Raw genomic sequence first — 19,251 nt, 5'->3', positions numbered from 1 at the left:
ATCCCTCCAAGAGTAAAAGAGGCAGGCCCTTGGTGGGGCAGTGATGGGAGCTGTGTGCATCTTGCTCCAGCAGCAGGTTGCTTCTTGGGGTAGGATAGGATGGGGTAGGATAGGATGGGGTAGGATAGGATAGTGTAGGATAGGATAGGATAGGATAGGATAGGATAGGATAGGATAGGATAGGATAGGATAGGATAGGATAGGATAGGATAGAAAAATAGAGTAGAGTAGAATGGAATGGAAGAATAGAGTAGAATGGAATGGAATGGAAGAATAGAGTAGAATGGAATGGAAGAATAGAGTAGAATGGAATGGAAGAATAGAGTAGAGTAGAGTAGAGTAGACCAGACCAGGTTGGAAAAGACCCTTGAGATCATCAAGTCCAACCCATCACCCAACACTATCTAATCAACTAAACCATGGCACCAAGTGCCTCATCCAGACTCTTCCTAAACACCTCCAGTGATGGTGACTCCACCATCTCCCTGGGCAGCACATTCCAATGGCCAATCTCTCTTTCTGAGAAGAACTTCTTCCTAACATCCAGCCTAAACCTCCCCTGGCACAGCTTGAGACTGTAGAATGGAATAGGAGTAGGAGTAGGGGTAGAATAGAATAGAATAGACCAGACCAGACCAGACCAGGTTGGAAGAGACCTTTGAGATCATCAAGTCCAACCTCTCACCCAACACCATCTAATCAACTAAACCATGGCACCAAGTGCCTCATCCAGTTTCTTCCTAAACACCTCCAGTGATGGTGCCTCCACCACCTCCCTGGGCAACACATTCCAATGGCCAATCTCTCTTTCTGTGAAGAACTTCTTCCTAACATCCAGCCTAAACCTCCCCTGGCACAGCTTGAGACTGTAGAATGGAATAGGAGTAGGAGTAGGGGTAGAATAGAATAGAATAGACCAGACCAGACCAGGTTGGAAGAGACCTTTGAGATCATCAAGTCCAACCTCTCACCCAACACCATCTAATCAACTAAACCATGGCACCAAGCACCCCATCCAGTCTCTTCCTAAACACCTCCAGCGATGGAGGTCCCTGCCTGTGCCCCTTCACTTCCCAGCCCCAGTGTTTCCCCACCATGAGAGCAGCCGGGTTGGTTTCCTGTTATCCAGAGTGAATTGTTTGCTCAGTGTTCCTCAGATCAGTGTTTCTGGGCTGCTGCTGAACGTTGAATAGCTGTGGAGCTTCAAAGCCTGCTTATGAGCATCCCTGTGACTCCACTCACTTTTTTCTTTGCTTGTTTTTTGTTCCCTTTTCCCTGCATGTGTGGCCTTCTCACACTGTGGAGAAGGCAGCACCATCACCCAGCTCATCCCAGCCCTCTCATTAGCTTTGCTCTTGCATCCCTCCTGCTCCTTGGGAGTTTTGTGTCCTGCTGTGTCCTTCAGAGACCCCAAAAGTACCATTTGTCAGGGTGCTCGTTGCATGGTGAGATGGGTGCTGCTCCATCCCAGCTGGGGTCCAGCACTTAGGGATGCCTCCATACCTCTCAGCACAGGGACCCTGAGCCTGCTGGGATGTCTCCCATGGTTAAGGCTGAACAGCACATGTGGGTTACCAGGACAAGAAGTTTTAATTCTCTTTCTTAGAGTCATAGAACTATAGAATGCATCAGACTGGGAGGGACCCTCAAAGGTCATTGTGTCCAACATCCCTGTAGTGAGCAGGGACATCTTTGACTAGATCAGGTTTCTCAGGGTCCCATCAAGTTTGACCTTGAGGGGTGGGGCCTCCACCACCTCTCTGGACAACCTATTTCAGTATTTCACTACCCTCATTGTGAAGAATTTCCTCCTAATGTTCAACCTCAATCTACCCTGCTCTAGTTTCCTTGCTCAGCATGATGGCACCTTGGAATCTTCACCTGAAACACTGCAAATGCCTTTGAGTTGCTGCCAGCCAAGTGATGTGCCATGCTGCTCTTCCTGAACCACTTCTGCTTCCTATTGGAAAGATGCTGCTGTGTGCTTCTCTTCCTTGCTGCTTGCCTGCTGCCTGCCTGCATTGCTCCTTGATGGGAGCTATGCCAGGACCTCACTCTCTCTTGGCTTGGACTCTGACTTGGCTTTCCCAGCACCAGCATGACCCATCTGCATCTCTTCCTCTTGGCACTGCGTATCTGCCTAAACATCTGGTGTGGTGCTGCTGCCCACAGGGTGCCCACACAGGCAGGATGTCACCCAGCAGTTTAGGGGACCAGGACACAGGCAGCATTGCTTATTTTCCAGCTGGGTCCTGCTGCGTGGCAGTGAGAACTCATTTCAGAGTTGTCTGGAGGATTTGTCCAGCTCCCCATGATCTGCACCAAAACACTGGTGCCTGCAGCTGCCCTGTGCAGCCCCCTCATTCTTCCTATCCTTTGCTGCTGAACCCAGGGGCTGTCCCTGCACTGGCAGTCAGGCTGGAGGAGCTGGCAGAGCTCATACCACAGAATCACAGAATGTTAGGGGCTGGAAGGGACCTCAAAAGCTCATCCAGTCCAACCCGCCTGCCAGAGCAGATCACACTGGAATGCATCCAGGCAGGTCTTGAGTATCTCCAGGGAAGGAGTCACATCTCCACTGTGCTGCCGTGGCTGCTTCCCTGAGCCTGATTACAACATTTGATCCATGTTTGGAGCTGCTTCAGATCTCTCATATTGCTGCTGAGCGCATTCAAACACGCATCCCCTCCAGTCTGCCAGTGCCCATGTGCTGTAATTTGGCAGCCAGAGCCTCCCTGGTGCCATGACCTGCAGCTCCTGTCCCCCTCACTCGCACTCCCCATGGCTGCCAGCTTCAGCATGAGGAGCCACTTCATTCCTCCTGCCAATCCTGGTCCTTGCCCCATCACTGCAGCTTTTCCCCAGGATACTCATTTCTTTCTGATACCACTCCTCACTTCAGAGTCAGTGGCAAGCACCAGCCTCTCCTTAGGGATCCCTTTTCCTCTCATTCCTCTCCCCCCCTCCACACTGCTGCAGAAATGACACAGTTCCCTGTTTGCTTTTCATCTGCTTTAACCTCAGATATTTTTTCTCTCCTCTGGTGCAGCCCAGCCGCTGCTGCTCTGCCACGTGCTGCCAAGGCTGCGGTTCAGTCCTGCATCCCTGGGCACGCCTGGACCTTGAGCGGCTCAGCAGCACAGCGTAGCTCAGGGGACGCCCACAGCCTCAAGCACATCCCCAAAGAGGTCCCTGGCACACGGTGGGAGACCCCAGCCCACCCTCCCAGCTGCCTGGGCTGTTGTTTAGCTCCCCAAAGCACCTCCGTGCCAAGGGGGCCTATGGAGCAGAGGAGTTTTCAGCTGCTAGGGACGGGGCCATCCTGCGTTTTGCTTTTGTTTGTGACCAAGAAACCAAGCTGCAGCACTCATGGCTCTGTTTTCTTTCTCTCTCTTTTTTTTTTGTGTCTTCTGTAACTTGTGCTGTAGCCCCTAGACGGATAACATCACTGGAAAAAGCCTACGCTGCCTTGAATGGTAGGTAGCTCAGTTGATGCATCGTAGATGGTAGCAGACAAGAAATGCCTTTTAATATGGGAGTGAAAATGTCTTAACCCCCCAAACTGCAGGTATTTTTGGTTGTTTTTTAATCCTCTCCTCTCCCCTCTTCTCTGTTTCCCAGTGCTGGATGTGTTTAACAGTATTTTATTGTCCTTCTCAACCCTCTCGGCGTTTCTAAGCACCACTGCTGCCTGTCCCTGGGCAGCGGCGCTGGTACCGCTCCAAACAAAGCAAGCTGCCACGCTGGCCTCAGCTCATCCATACAGTTATGGAGTTGGGTTTGGTTGGAAAACACCCCTAAGATCATTGAGTCCAACTGTGGGCCATTAAACCATGTCATAGAATAGAATCATAGAATCAGTCAGGGTTGGAAGGGACCACAAGGATCAGCTAGTTCCAACCCCCCTGCCATGGGCAGGGACACCCCACACTAGATCAGCCTGGCCAGAGCCTCATCCAGCCTGGGCTTAAACACCTCCAGGGATGGGGCCTCAACCACCTCCCTGGACAACCCATTCCAGGGCTTCACCACTCTCATGGTGAAGAACTTCCTTCTCACTTTCAGCCTGAATCTCCCCACCTCCAGCTTCATTCCATTCTCCCTAGTCCTATCACTACCTGATGTCCTGAAGTGCCATGTCTCCACATTTTTTGAACACCTCCATGTGTCCCAGCAGTGAGTTTACTAAACAAAAGCCACTTGCCATGACAAGGAGACCTGCACAGATTTGGGCTGGGTCTCTTTTTTTCTTCAGCTTTGCTTTAACACCTCCTCTGGGCCAGGGCTGGTGTGTAGTCATGTAGGCTCCAGGGATTTAACACAGACTTATTTACAGGAGTAAAGAAGAGCTCACCTGTGTGTATCTGAGGCAAGGCATGGCAAATCTCCAACACATCCAGCCCTAGTCCCATCAGCTGGGATTCTGGCCACATGTCTAGAGGTTAAGTGCCTGCTTCTGCTTTGGAAATGGGCATATGTTGAGCTAATTCCAACTGCATTGAACCTGAGTTACAGTGGGATAATCCTCAGTGAGGTCGATGGATTTGGTCCAGGTTAACACAGGGGTGTTGCTCCCATTGAAGCAGGAAGAGGGGTGTAGTACTCATCCTGTTAAGATTCAGGGCCAGATCTTGCTCAGCCTACCCTGGCTGGGTGTTTTCCTTGACACAGCTGGCACTGTCTGAGGACAAGACCTGAGCCTCTTTCCTGGTGGGGAGCGTTGGGCAGTGGCTCTTTCTGTGATGAAATGGGCATCATGCTGGGTGTCTGGGTGACAGGAGGTTGTTAATCCAAGAGTGGAGGATATTCATTACCTAAAGCAGCACCACAGGATGCTGGAGGTGGCATAGGGAGGAGGAAGGCTCCATCAGGTACCCCATAGCTATGCCATAGCTTCACCACCGAGAGCAGGGCTCTGCACAGGGCACCACAGACCCAGGCAGAACCATTATTTGTCCATGGGATACCTTGGAGTTGGTTTTGTTGTGGTTTTCTGAAGTTACCAGAAGAACAGGTGGCATTTGGGGTCCTGCTGACCAACATCACAGACAGCTAAACCCCACTTTCCACAACTGCTAAATGTGACTTGGTGTTTCTCTGGCAAGAAAAAAAGAGCCAGTGGTGCTTTAAAAATGTGACCACTCCAGCCTGTGGAGTGCAGGGGTCCTCACTTCAGGCAAGTGGGGTTGGGAAGAAAAGGATAAATCAGCTGGCTGCTTTCTTTTACTTGCAAAGCAAAAGGCCAGCAGCATGCATAAACCTGCTTTATGGGAAGGGCTCAGCGTGTCCTGGGGGTCCTTGAGCCCTTTATTTCCCAAACCCAAGTGGGTAAAGTCAAAGGTAGATGGAGATCCCTCTGGCCTGGGGACATAAGGGCAGGTCCCTGGGAAGCAGTGCCACTGGCCAGAGCCTCCTCTCTGGCTTCTCTGTTTTGCATGCTCAGTTCCAGGTTTTTCATGGCATTTGTTTGTGTCCTTGGATGAGGATTTGGGAATTCTGCCCACTGCAAGGTGGAAAATACCCCCTTGGGATCTTGTTTCTTGCAATCAGGTGACTCGGGGCATGAGCAGGAAGGACAGAGCTGCTGCTTTATTCAGTCCCAGAGAACTGAACAAGTGAGGACACTTAAATGTTGGTGTTTCTTTGTCTGCTACCATCTACACATCCATATGGGTGTGTGTATACAGCCCAGAAACTGAGCATCAATGACATGGAAGTCACAGAGGGGGCCCACAGGGTTTGCCCCTGCCATGGCCTGCCATGGAGCAGCATCATGAGGCAAGGTTTTGGCTCTTGAAATCAGAGCTCTTTGGATCATTCATTTGTTCTTTTTTTTTTCCTTCTGTGTGGTAGTTTTAGGCTATGCCTTTAAAATTTAGCTGCAGTTAATGCTGGGGGAAACTTCAACCCACCACATTATGCTTGCTTTATTTTTTTGCTCCATCCCTCTCAAGCTGCTTTGTTGCCATTTCTAGATTTGAAGAACATCTTGGCCATGAGTTTCCTTCACAGCAACATCTCCCTTTTGGTTTTCCTAGTTCTATCCAGGCCTGTGCAGGGAGGCAAGGACTTGCATCAAGTTTTCAGCTTGCATTCAAGACAAGACTGCAAGCCATGTGCTTGCTTAAACCCCAGATCAAATTCATGTGATGGCTCCAAATCTGAACCAAAATGGTGTGACTGCTCAAAATCAGCTTCAATAGCTGCAGACCAAGGATAGAGGATGCTTGGGACCCTCATGCTGAGGGCTGCAGCACTCACCTAGGTGTTTTCAGTAACCATCCACCACCCTGTGTTGTGCCCAGCTGGGTGAAGATGCCTGTGTGGGATGCAGTGAGGCTCGTGGTGGGGATGGCTTCTCTCCAGCAGGAGATCCCACTGAGCTTGCCCTGCACTGTGCACCCTGTCTGGTTGGGGCTGGTGGGGGGAGGGTGACCCCTGGGTGAGGTGGGTAAGGTTCATTCAGCTGGTGAAACAGAATGTCTGCAGGGTGAAAGAGCATCAAAGGGGGCTGGTACTGAGTCAAGTCCTTTTTCCTGGAGCCCTCTGAGGATGCTGAATAGCTGGAGAGAAATTCTACTGACACAGGCACGCCACTTGAAATGAGAGAAGGGAGGAGAAGCTGTTGGGCATGATGAGGATGATTAAAGCAGCAATAAAACCAAGCTGCTTATATGGACTGTTATAAAACAATACTGTGCTTAGGAGCCCAGCTATAAAAGTGCTACCCCACTCCTTGATATCACTTTTGGGAGCATTTGTGGCACTGAGGACCTGAGTCTCTGTCATGCTGCCTGTTTTGCAGTCTTTGGCAGCACCACAGAGCGGATGTGAAAGGCTCTGGGCCGTGGCTGCACGCCACGAACGCAGACTTGGCAGTGGTTCAGAGCTGCTCTGCACGGCTCCAGAAGGTGACACCAGGTGCATGTGCAGAGCAGGCCCCTCTCAGGTGTCCCCACACCACGCTGGGGCAGAGAGAGACAGGGTTGTGGCAGCAGGGTGGGTCCTGCAGGGGCCGAGGAGGAAACAGGGAATGTTATTCCCGGGGTGTTTTGCTTTGCAGATGAGGACGACGCCAACCGGCTGGGCGAGAAGGTGATCCTGAGAGAGCAAGTGAAAGAGCTTTTCAACGAAAAATACGGTGAGTGTCCTGCCTGCACGTGTTGCCAGGCAAGGCTGGCTTTGCTGACAGCAGCCAGGGTTAAAATTAATTCATCCCAAGGCCTCTATTTATAGGCTGAGTGCACGGCAGTCTGCTGCAGCACAGCTTTTGTCCCACTGCCTGTCCCCAGGGACCTTCCTGTGTCTCACTCCTGGCAGGTGGGACTGTGACCTTCCTGTTGACAGCTCATCCTTGGCAAGGGGAGGGAGGATCAGGATCCACAGGCGAGGAACAGGACCTTTTTTTCAGTCTGGTGTCAGCCCTTGATGTGTTTTTAATGTGTCCTGAGCTGGCATGAGCCATGGTGTGTGTGCTGAGCATGCCCACCCCGTGCCAGGCTGCTGGCAGACAGCCCCTGCCAGCTCTGCCTGCTGGGCTGGGAGCAAGGCTGGAGCCACAGCCTGATATGGAGCACGGCTGGGGAAAAGCTTGCAGGAGCTGCAGCAGAAATGAGGTCAGGAGATTGCAGAAAAATTGATTTAGGTTGGACATGAGGAACAATTTCATCCCCAAAAGGGTTGTCGAGGCCTGGAACAGGCTGCCCAGGGAGGTGCTGTAGTCTCCATCCTGGAGGGATAAAGTAATTCAAAAAATGGGCAGGAGCAAAGTGATGTGATGGTGATGGATGTGATCTCTACCCCAGTGACCCCCAAACCTACTGACAGCTGGAGATAAGAGAAGATGAGCAGAGCTCTCCCATGTGCCCTCTCTCCTGGGCTGTCTTCCGCACTGCTGCCAAAGGCTGGTGTGAGTGTGGTGTGCTGTGCACGGAGGAGAGGTGGTGTGCAAGTGCTGCTGCTGTGTAACAGCCCCCACCTGGCAGGATCCTACCTGGAGACTAATGGAGCAGGCAGATGTGAAACAGCTGGGCATGACATAGCTGCAGCAAAGGTCAGGCTTCACTGCAGCTGTGGCTTCTCCAAGTCATAGAATCATAGAATCACCAAGGTTGGAAGAGACCTCAAAGATCATCAAGTCCAGCCTGTAACCCAACACCTCATGACTACTAAACCATGGCACTAAGTGCCATGTGCAATCCCCTCTTGAAGACCTCCAGAGATGGTGACTCCACCACCTCCCTGGGCAGCACATCCCAATGGCTAACAACTCTCTCTGGGAAGAACTTTCTCCTCACCTCCAGCCTAAACTTCCCCTGGCACAGCTTGAGACTGTGTCCTCTTGTTCTGGTGCTGGTTGCCTGGGAGAAGAGACCAACCCCCACCTGGCTACAACCTCCCTTCAGGTAGTTGTAGATGGCAAGAAGGTCTCCCCTGAGCCTCCTCTTCTCCAGGCTAAACACCCTCAGCCTTTCCTCGTAGGGCTTGTGCTCAAGGCCCCTCCTCAGCCTTATTGCCCTTCTCTGGTCCTCGCAGGGCTCTTGGTCCTCTGGTTGGTCGGATCCAGAGCCCTGTGGGGTAAAGCTGTTGTGTTTTCCTCTGCTTTGCTGTTACAGGAGAGGCTCTGGGCTTGAACCGGCCAGTCATGGTGCCCTATAAACTGATCAGGGACAGCCCTGACGCGGTGGAGGTTACCGGGCTGCCGGACGACATCCCCTTCCGAAACCCCAACACCTACGACATCCACCGGCTGGAGAAGATCCTGAAGGCACGGGAGAGCATCAGGATGGTGATCATCAACCAGCTCCAGTAAGTTGTCCCAGCAACTCTGCAAGCAGGGAAGGTTTCTGTTTGTTGTGTTGCCCTTGTGTCTCCTGCCAATGGTGGCAGCATCAGAGGACAACACTCCGACCCCTGTACCTGCTGCCCTGCCCGTAGGGACGTGCCTGGCATTGGGGGGCCCCAGCAAAGCCTTAGTGGGAATGGTCTGGCCTCAGTCTCTTGCACAGCTTGAGATGATGGACATCATTTAGTGGTGACCTGGCAGTGCTGGGCTAATGGTTGGACTCTATGATCTCAAAGGTTTCTTCTAACCAAAACCATTCTTTCATTCTGTGAGGATGCTGGGAAGGGGCATGGCATGGGTGCAGACAGTGGGACAGCCCAGAGACCCTAAAGGGCATGGCATGGGTGTAGACAGTGGGGCAGCCCAGAGACCCTGAGGGGCATGGCATGGGTGCAGACAGTGGGGCAGCCCAGAGAGCCTAAAGGGCATGGCATGGGTGCAGACAGTGGGGCAGCCCAGAGACCCTAAAGGGCATGGCATGGGTGCAGACAGTGGGGCAGCCCAGAGACCCTAAAGGGCAGGGCATGGGTGCAGACAGTGGGACAGCCCAGAGACCCTAAAGGGCATGGCATGGGTGCAGACAGTGGGGCAGCCCAGAGACCCTAAAGGGCAGGGCATGGGTGCAGAGTGTGGGGCAGCTGAGTGACCCTAAGGGGCATCACATGGATGCAGAGAGTGGGACAGCCCAGAGACCCAGCTGAGTTGCTGGCATCCAGGGGTGGTGAGGAGGCTCTCTGTCTGATCCCTGCCCAGAGGAGTGTTGGAGGAGGCAGGCTGGGGTTAGGGTCTGAGCTGTGTCCCAGCACAGGCAGGCTTGCAAGGGAGAAAGGATAGCACCTACCTGGTCTCACTCCCTTGTCTTTCACACAGGCCCTTCGCTGAAATCTGCACTGAGGCCAAACAAACAGGTAAGGGAGGGCTAAGAAACAGCCATGGCTTTCCCTGCCCTGGGGCAGAGGGAATACACAGGGAAAATGGATGGGAGGAGGCATTTGAACCTCTTGCATCCCTGAGGGGTCTGGGGAGAAGATCCCACCTGGAGAAAACCCAACCCTCAGGTTCAGCACCTGTGCAGGAGCAAACAGTGCTCTTAGATGACTGCAATTCTGTGAGCTGAGGAGAGGCTGGGCTGTTAGGCACAAAGTTCCAGCAAATTCTGGAGGAGATGATTATTCCTTTTCCATTAGCAATTTACTCACCATAAGCAATTTATTCACTGCTTAAAGCCCTTAATTTGAGCCATCATTTAGCTGTTGAGCTTCTAAGGAGACAAGATTTCTGTGATCACTGGGAATGCGTTTCTCCCTCTGTCCCATCCTCCCCAGTAAGCCTCAGCTAGTTTTAATCAAATGTGTCAGAATTATCAGCCAGAGATAATTAGGATCCTATTAGTTCTATGAAAATAGGTGGCTAGGTAGAGAAGGGAGAGCTGGCAAGCAGGAGCACCCCTGCAGCATGATGTAAAAAGAGATGCACAAGAAACCTGATATGTGCAGGGATACATGGGGGTATCACTGGCACAGCTGGCACCTGCATGGCCCCAAGGCATCCAGCATGGGCACAGGTCTGTGGGGGATGAGGCTCTGTAAGTGCTGGAGTTTGGGGTTCTGGGGTTTGGGGGATTTCCTTTGCTGGTTCCTGAGGAAGGCTGGAAGCTCGGGGCCAGCTGTGGAAGCAAAGGCCATGCCACAGCAGGCTGCCATGGGGAGATGCTCAGGAAGAGGCAAGGTTGGAGTGGTGGGATGGATCCTTACGTTTAGGGACCACTCACAGGGCTCAGACACCACCTCATGCCTTCCCTCTCTCCCTGCAGAGAAAGACAGCAGCGTTCCCAAACGGAAGCGGAAGAGGATCTCCGAAGGGAACTCGGTATCTTCCTCTTCCTCATCTTCCTCTTCCTCCTCTTCCAATATGGAGTCTACATCATCAACAAATCAGATCTCACTTGTGGTAAAGCCTTCCAAATATTAGGGGGGTTACTGCCTACCTATCTTTCTGCTTCAGGATGCTGCTCTCCTCACACCATCACCACCTCCCTCCACCCGACACACACTCTAAAGTGTGACATAAAAATGGCCCCAGCAGGTTTGGTGAAGGAGGGGAGGCAGCTCTGGGCCTGCCTTCTCCTCCCAGGTTTGTCTGGGTGTGGGGGTGTCAGTGGAGCAAAGCACCCACTGCCCCTCAGGGCTCTCCCACAAGTGCCTCAGGGGGAAGCTCAGCATTAGCAGGAGCTGTCCATGAAGCAGGTTCCAGCAAATCCCCTAACCCCAACTGGGTTAAGACCCCCAGTGCTGGTACCCCGGGGTACCTCTTGGCAGGACCCCCATGGTCCAGCTGGTTCTATCCCAGGAGCAAAACTGTGAAAGCAGGAAAAAATCAGGGAGTTGCATCCAACTGCCCTCCCTCAGGGCTTGGCTGCTGTTGTGGATGATACCAAATGCTTTCAAAAACAAAGCTGGAGGTAAAAAAAAGCACAAGAGAAATACAAACTTAGATGTTTGGGGGTTCTTTGGGGGGGGTCAGTGGTGTTTTGGTTTGGGGTTGGTTCTTTATGTCTTCTCTGGGGAGTGGGAGCAGCAGCCCGTGTCGGGACACGGCAGAGATGGTTTGATGGATGGATGGGTTGTGTGTCGTGTCCTAACAGAGACTTTTGCCTTCTTTTTCTCTCCCTCTCTTTCAGCAATGGCCCATGAGCATGTACATGTTAGACTATGGTGGTCTAAATGTCCAGATCCCAGGACCTATTAACTATTAGACCTCAATACCGAATAAGAACCTCACATGAAAAGACTTAAATAAATAAATGTAATTTATGTACAAAGTGTATATTCCAATATGTATCAATGCCTTTTAGTTTTTCCAATGATTTTTACACTATATTCCTGCCACCAAGGCCTTTTTAAATAAAAATAAAAAGTGTTGCCTTGCTCTCAAAAGTACTTATTTTATGTATGTATGTTATTGAGGCCACACCTGGAGTCCTGTGGCCAGCTCTGGGCCCCTCAGTTTAGGAAGGAGGTTGACTTGCTGGAGCCTGTCCAGAGAAGGGCAACAAAGTTGGGGAGGGGTTTGGAACACAGCCCTGTGAGGACAGACTGAGGGAGCTGGGATTGCTTACCCTGGAGAAGAGGAGGCTCAGGGGTGAGCTTATTGCTCTCTACAACTCCCTGAAGGGAGGTTGTGTCCAGGTGGGGGTTGGTCTCTTCTCCCAGGCAACCAGCACCAGAGCAAGAGGACACAGTCTCAAGCTGCACCAGGGGAGGTTTAGGCTGGAGGTTAGGAGGAAGTTCTTCCCAGAAAGAGAGATTGGCCATTGGAATGTGCTGCCCAGGGAGGTGGTGGAGTCACCATCACTGGAGGTGTTTAGGAAGAGACTGGATGGGGTGCTTGGTGCCATGGTTTAGTTGATTAGATGGTGTTGGGTGATAGGTTGGACTTGATGATCTTGAAGGTCTCTTCCAACATGGTCTATTCTCCTCTTTCCCTCTCCTCTCCTAACCTCTCCTCTCCTCTCTCCTCTCCTCTCTCCTCTCCTCTCTCCTCTCCTCTCCGAACCTCTCCTCTCCGAACCTCTCCTCTCCGAACCTCTCCGAACCTCTCCTCTCCTCTCTGAACCTCTCCTCTTCCCAGCACTGATAGGTAGGAGGCAGTGCAGGAGGTCAAACCTGGCCGTGCTTTGGCTGCTCAGTTAAGTCCTTAGTGTCATCAGTGCTTGCAAACAAGAGGTTTGAGACGTTCTAATGCTTCATTTAATTTAGATCAAAGGCAGAAGAATTTACATATGGAGCTGCAGGAGGAGTGGTACCGAACTTGCAGTGGTGTCAGATGAGGGAACCAGCCCTTAGGAGCATCAGAGCCCTGTGCCTGGGAGTCCTATTGGCTCTAGAGCAGACAGAATCATGGAATGGTGGGGGCTGGAAGGGACCTCTGGAGGTTATCTAGTCAACACCCTCCCCTCCCCCCCATTAGAGCAGGTTCACCTAGGTGAGGCTGTACCAGAGTGTGTCCAGGTGGGTTTCAAAAGTCTCCAGGGAAGGAGACTCCACAACCTCTCTGGGAAGCCTGCTCCAGGGCTCCAGCACCCTCAATGTAAAGATTTTTTTCCTTAAGTTCAAGTGAAAGCCTCCTGTGTTACAGTTTGTACCCATTGCCCCTTCTCCAATCACTGGCCTCCAGTGCAGGGAGCCCAAGCCTATCCCCATGACCTCCACCCTTTAGATATTTGTAAGCACTTATAAGATCCTCTCTCAGTCTTCTCTTTTCCAGGCTAAAGAGCTCCAGGATTTTCAGCTTCTCATCACATGAGAGCATGCAGCCTCAGCATGAGAGCACAATGCAGGTGGACATTACTGTGGTTGTGGGCAAGCAGAATCAATGCTTTGCCTGACTACTCACCCAGATTCCAGCTGTTTTGAGGGGGTTTCCACACCTGATGTGGTTTGCTGCCTTGGTAGCCCTCAGCATATCTGGCTTCCAGGTTCCCTTTCCAGCCTTTCCTTGAGCCCACACAAACTTACCATGGCATTCTTTGGCACAGAGTTGCACAGATGCCTCCCTGATCCTTAATGAACCATTCCCACCCCCCCTCCCCTCCTCCTTTTTCCTTTCAAAAGCTCCTGCTCTGGCCATTCCCAGAGTAGTATTAATGTGCAGTTTAAAGAGAAGCCTCCTTACCCTCCTGTGACCTCCCCTGCCTGGGGAGATGTCCACCAGTCTTCTCTGCCACCATCTGCCATTAGCAGAACAGGGTGAAGCAGCAGACTTGCCTTGTCCTCGAGCCTGCCAACAGCAGTGGAAGTGCCACAGCCCTGCCCCTCCAAACCCTGCAGGCAGCAATGAAATCCCAGCCCGTGCTGTGGAGCGATTTTAGTGAGATGGATGGTCCTGCTGGGGACTTGGCCTGCCCCTCTTAAGAGTGCCCATTTCATAATCTTATCAGGGCAAAAAATAATAAATAACTCTAATGATGGCTCAGGAGATTCATTCCACTTAACCATCACCCCTCAGAAAGCCCCACTCATGAGAAAGACGTTAATCTTTGCATGAGAGCATGCCAGTTCAGGTACATCAATCTGCCTTTGTACTCCATGGCCCTATCTGGAGCTGAGGCAGCTGTTTAATTCATTTAACAGAAGACTTAGACACTCCACTGGCAGCATCTTCATGAGGTACAGCTCTGCTCCATTCCCCTGATGGACCCCGGAGCCTCCAGTATCACCGCTGCCCACCAGCCCTTCTGTCCAGCAGCACAGGCACACCAGTGTGGTTTATGTCTCTGGAGGAGGCAATCCTAATCAATGGGATCTCCAGTTTAAACTGAACAGTGTTTGAGCCACTAACCACAGAAATTAATCCAAGAAGTGGTGGCAAAGCACAAGTTCTGTGTCATATACAAGGGCATGGGGAGATGGAAAGCACCATCCCTGGCTGGTTTGAGCACACCATGGTCCTTCAGCAGTGCCAGGGGAAAGAAAGCCATGGCTGAAGGTCACATAACTTGCAGACACATGAAACAAAAGTCATTGTGCTGTCAAGTAGCTGCCACTCCTGGGAAGACTCTGGGTGCCCATAGAGTCTGCACAGAAAGCTGTGCCTGCTTCCCACTGGGACCCTGCAGAATTCTGGTATGGAAAAGCCTCTGTTCTCCCCCTTGCACCATCCTCCACAGCAGTGCTTGGTGGGCTTGACACTTTTCTGTGGCCAGGCAAGCACATGGGGTTTGACCTGGTCTAGTCATGAGGTCTGTGGTGACAGGTTGGACTTGATCTTTGAGGTCTCTTCCAACCTTAGTGATACTGTGACCTACAGGAAAGTGCTGAGCCCTGGTCAGAGCCACCCAGGAGCTCCTGGGGCAGTCAAACATTGATATCACCAGAACAGAGCCTGCCTCTACTTTGTTTGCTCTAGCCTTTGATAAACAGCAGGCTGTAGAGGTGACAGTTACTACAGCTAATGTATAGGTGACAATCACAATACCTAATGTATATTCTAAGCGTGCTACTCAGCATGCTGCTGGCAGGGGCTACTCATGGTGGGGAGGGGAGCAACAACTGCTGGAAAAGAGCCTGAAACCTGCCTGTGTCTCACATCAAGTCTTTGGCATCAGCTGAACCTTTCACAGAGGAAAAAAGCCCAAAAGCACCCACAGAGGGAAGCAAGACCTCACACCTGGCTGCACGAGTCCTTCCCCAACCTTGCCACGGCATCAGGGGAAGGAGGTTTCTGCACCCACCCCAGCCACGTTGTCCAGCTGCAGCCCACAACCCGTGATTGCTCCAGAAGGGTTTGCAAAGTGTTTCCTCACCAAGGCATTTGGGCTTCTGAATAGAAGCCCAGATGCTGTTTATGCTGTTCTCTGGTATCTCAGTGCACTATATTTTTCATTTTTTTTTTAAATGATTGGAATCAAAGCTCTCATTCTTTAATTAAACTTCATTTAGCTGCCATCTGCCTGGGATCAAAATGGCTTCATGTTTTGCAACTCTTAATGAGGATTGTTATTGGATTTGTAAACACATAAACAACACCTCCCCTCCCCCCCCCCCCCCCCCCCGCCTTCCTCCCCCTACCCCTTGCACCAAAGTCTTTGAAAAGTAATAAATGAGGAACGTGGCTCAAGTGTTGAGATCTGCATCTTCACTCTTCTAATTGGAGCAGAGCGGTTCCCATTCAGCAGATAATCATTTTCCACACAAAACCTGGCTGTAAACATACCCTGCAACTGCAGGAGCAAGACTAGGGGAGCTGTGAGCGTTCCAGCCAAGAGGAAACAGTAACACAGTGATAGATGTCATTTCTTCCCAAAGTGGGAAGGGTCAGTTCTCCCTGGTCGCAAGCAAACACAGGCACCGAGGGCAGGAGTTTCCCACCTCAGCCATGGAAGATGGAGAGAAGATGCTGTAGCTGCCTGAAACTGCCTGAAATTGCAGCAGGAATTACTGATATTCGTTCCCCTAAATGAGCCAGCAGTGTGCCCAGGCAGCCAAGAAGGCCTATGGCATCCTGGCCTGCGTCAGGAACAGTGTGGCCAGCAGGAGCAGGGAGGTCATTCTGCCCTGTGCTCAGCACTGGTTGGGCCACACCTTGAGTCCTGTGTCCAGTTCTGGGCTCCTCAGTTTAGGAAAGATGTTGAGATGCTGGAAGGTGTCCAGAGAAGGGCAACAATGCTGGGGAGGGGTCTGGAGCACAGCCCTGTGAGGAGAGGCTGAGGGAGCTGGGGTTGCTTAGCTTATGGCATCAGGAGGCTCAGGGCAGACCTTCTACCTGAAGGGAGGCTGTAGCCAGGTGGGGGTTGGTCTCTTCTCCCAGGCGGCCAGCACCAGAACGAGAGGACGCAGTCTCAAGCTGCACCAGGGGAGGTTCAGGCTGGATGTTAGGAAGAAATTCTTCATAGAAAGAGTGATTTGCCATTGGAATGGGCTGGCCAGGGAGGTGGTGGAATCACCATCACTGGAGGTGTTTAGGAAGAGACTGGGTGGGGTACTTGGTGCCATGGTTTAGTTGATTAGATGGTGCTGGGTGATAGGTTGGACTCGATGATCTTGGAGGTCTCTTCCAACCTGGTTAATTCTATTCTATTCTATCTTGTCACCTGAACCTAGCAGCCTCAAAACCCAACTGGGGGATGCTAGAGGTGCCAGGCAGCCACAGAGTTTCCCAGTCAGAGATTCCCTGGTGATGTGGGCAATTGCTGGAGAAAGTTTATATCCTTGTTGCTGCCAATTAAAGGCCTATTGTGTTGCTTCCCAGGTTCAAGCAAACTGGGGTTTCTCTTCCTCCCTTAAGGGGATCATAAGGAAGGTATCTTTAACATGTAAGGCAGCCATCCACAAGTGGGTAGCTGCTCTTCTCTGAGTGGGTTTGGGGGCATCCAGAGCTTCAAGCAATGGGTCAGAAGACTTCTGGAAGAAAACCTGAGCCCAGAGCTTTGGCTCAGTCCCTGATGCAGTGGCATAGCCATCCCTCCCCTGCTCCATCTGGCTAACCAGGCTGCAAGCTGGGGAAGAGGGATGAGGCAGAATGGGAAACCAGCCCTATGCTGCATCCTTGCTCAGCTTCCACCCCAGCCCCTTCTATTCAGCAGCCTTTAAGCATTCAGCTTTCTGAGCTAAATCATTAGTCTCCAGCGTAGCTCCCATGCCCTACTTTGACTCTGTTGCCTGCCTTCACCCTGCTTTTCAGAAGCAGTAATTAGGCCCCTGTGCAGGGTGCAGTGTTCCAGACCTACACACTGTGGACAGCTTCCCCCCACTGCTGGCATGTCCACAGGATGTGGAGACCAGCAGCTGATCTGGGGCAGCCTCAAGCACCTCTACTCCTCATGGAATCATACTGCTGCCTTCCCTGCTGTGGCATCAGACCTTTATTTTTTAACAGGAAAAAAAGTCAACAGATAATGAGTGTGCCCTCCTAGAAGCCACCTGCTCAGTGGAGTTCGATCTCTGAATAAGGACTTCTCACAGTTACCTGTGAAGAGAAAACTGTATTTTTACCTCTGAACCATGTATCTTTGTTTCCTAATTGGAGAGGCCACAGGTCTGAGCATCAGACAGGGGCATGAAAGACTTTGGATTTTGATGCCAACCACTCAGATGTCAAATTCTCTTTCTAATTGGGGTCCCTGATACAGATCTTTGCCCTTCTTTCAGCTGTTGCCTTTGTGCTGCCACCTCCATTTCTTTGGGCTTTTATTATCTCATGTGATCATTTGCATCCAACTCCACAGCAAATGCAAGTCCATAGCCAAGAAAGTAAACCTGTAGCTGCCTTGAAACACTTCTACTCACCATCAAAACCCTCCAGCGGCCTGAAGGAAGGGTCTGAGCAGACCAAAACCCACACAACAAATAAAGCAGCACATTGCATTCAGCAGAGCTGCAACAAGTGACTTTGCTCCTGTGCCCACTACCATCCACCCTCCAGCAGACCACAGCCACTGCTTTTGGGGCAGTTTTGCTCCGTGAAAAGGCTGTGACCCACCCTGCAGCCTGGAGGGATGGCCAGCAGTAGTAATCCCACAGGGATGCTGCACATTGCTGCTTGGGAGGATACCAAATCTGCAAGCCCCAGGGTATCTCACTTCACTGGTGGTTCCTGCAGGGCTGCATTTACCCACACACAAGCTGGGGTGTTTCTTCTTGTTGGCTTCTTATGAAGCCCTCACAGCAGAGTTGGCTCCCACCACATCTTGCCTATACACAGCTCTCAGCAGACACAAAGTAGAAGCTAAATGTGTGGTGGTTAGTAGTAGTGGTGAATGCTGTTACCTTCTGCTGCCAAACTCCAGGAGGGAAATGGAAGTAAAATTGCAGGAATTTCACATAATACCCCTCAATTTACTGGGTTGCTTCTAAGGTAGGATGAAGCACCCCAGGGCATGTTCCCCTGGCTGCTCTCAGCAATGCCATTCACAGCTCTTGATCCAGTGTGCAGAACCCATGGAGCACCGGTGGGATTAGCCTGTACTTTGTGCTGGAGCTCCCTCTGCTTCAAGCATCAAAGTCTTTAGAAAACATTGAAGGACTTCACCAGATGAAAACATTTTCCTCATTGAGAAGCCACTTAAATGCACCCATGCAGGCTAAGCAAGCATGAGCATGCTTGGGTAATCAGAGGCTTGCTGTGGTGAAGTGCTCTGGGGAAGGAAAGATGTTTCATGGAGGTTTTCTGCTCTTAGTCCTCTGGACACACAGCTCTAAAGGTATGTGCCAACCTGCCCAGCAATTCAATTCCTGGGATTTGGGAAAGCTGGGAGGATCATAGGTGATCTGTGCTGGGGAAAGCAAGGAGGACTCTTTCAATCATGCCTCTCAGCTCTGGTTTGGCTTTGATCCTGCTAAACCCAAGCCTGAGCTGGTCTGGACCCACAGGGCTTGTTCTTGTGGGCCTTATGTTGTGTGAACAGCAAGGAGCTGTTTCTGACCCCTGTGCTGTGGTGTGCCTGGATGTGATCCAGCACTACTTACCAGTGAGTTGCTTTCCATCTTGGGAAAACCCCTAGGAGCAGCTGCAGTTGAGTGACCTGTGATGATGAGGTCTCTTCCTATCCTGCTTCAAAAGCCTCTGTGAAGCACTTTCCCCATTTCTCTGACTCCATGGACACAACTGATTTCCACACAGTTAAGGAGAACTAAGAAAACAACCATCACTGCCTCATGCATCACCCTCACTGCTTCCCTGTGTGTGCCACAGGGTTTCACCCCTGTTATAAAGACCCTACATTGGCTTGCAGGCTTGGAAACCTTCAGCTTTAGGACAAACCCTGGCAGTGCTGGTGTCAGTCTGTGGAGTGCTGACTGCAGGCTCAAGGTGTTACAAAGGCTTACCAAATCCTCAGGAAAGAAGTGAATTTAGCTTGTCTAAGGCAGCAAGCTTCTTCACAGTTGCTCTCCTGTTATTAATGGCTC

General features: G+C 51.4%; 1 protein-coding gene across 6 annotated transcripts in view; it reads left to right on the top strand.

The window, feature by feature from the left end:
* Positions 1-11,771, top strand: part of GTF2IRD1 (GTF2I repeat domain containing 1) — a 74,856-nt gene extending 63,085 nt beyond the window's left edge. For 3 of the 6 annotated variants that reach the window (XM_068154461.1, XM_068154459.1, XM_068154462.1), the window contains exons 23-28: positions 3,429-3,476; positions 7,064-7,141; positions 8,616-8,808; positions 9,716-9,753; positions 10,659-10,795; positions 11,526-11,770. In XM_068154461.1, the coding sequence (XP_068010562.1) occupies positions 3,429-3,476; positions 7,064-7,141; positions 8,616-8,808; positions 9,716-9,753; positions 10,659-10,795; positions 11,526-11,600 (569 nt within the window). In that variant the 3' untranslated portion in view covers positions 11,601-11,770. Of the gene's footprint in view, positions 1-3,428; positions 3,477-7,063; positions 7,142-8,615; positions 8,809-9,715; positions 9,754-10,658; positions 10,796-11,525 lie in introns of all 6 variants that reach the window. The other 3 variants (XM_068154460.1, XM_068154464.1, XM_068154463.1) reach the window with 3 other exon arrangements.
* Positions 11,772-19,251: the final 7,480 nt, after the last annotated feature.

Source organism: Melanerpes formicivorus, unplaced genomic scaffold, assembly GCF_026170545.1.
Source record: "Melanerpes formicivorus ecotype bairdi unplaced genomic scaffold, bMelFor1.0.p_v2 SCAF_29, whole genome shotgun sequence".
Taxonomy (NCBI): Eukaryota; Metazoa; Chordata; class Aves; order Piciformes; family Picidae; genus Melanerpes; species Melanerpes formicivorus.
This window is presented reverse-complemented; position numbering and strand designations above follow the sequence as displayed.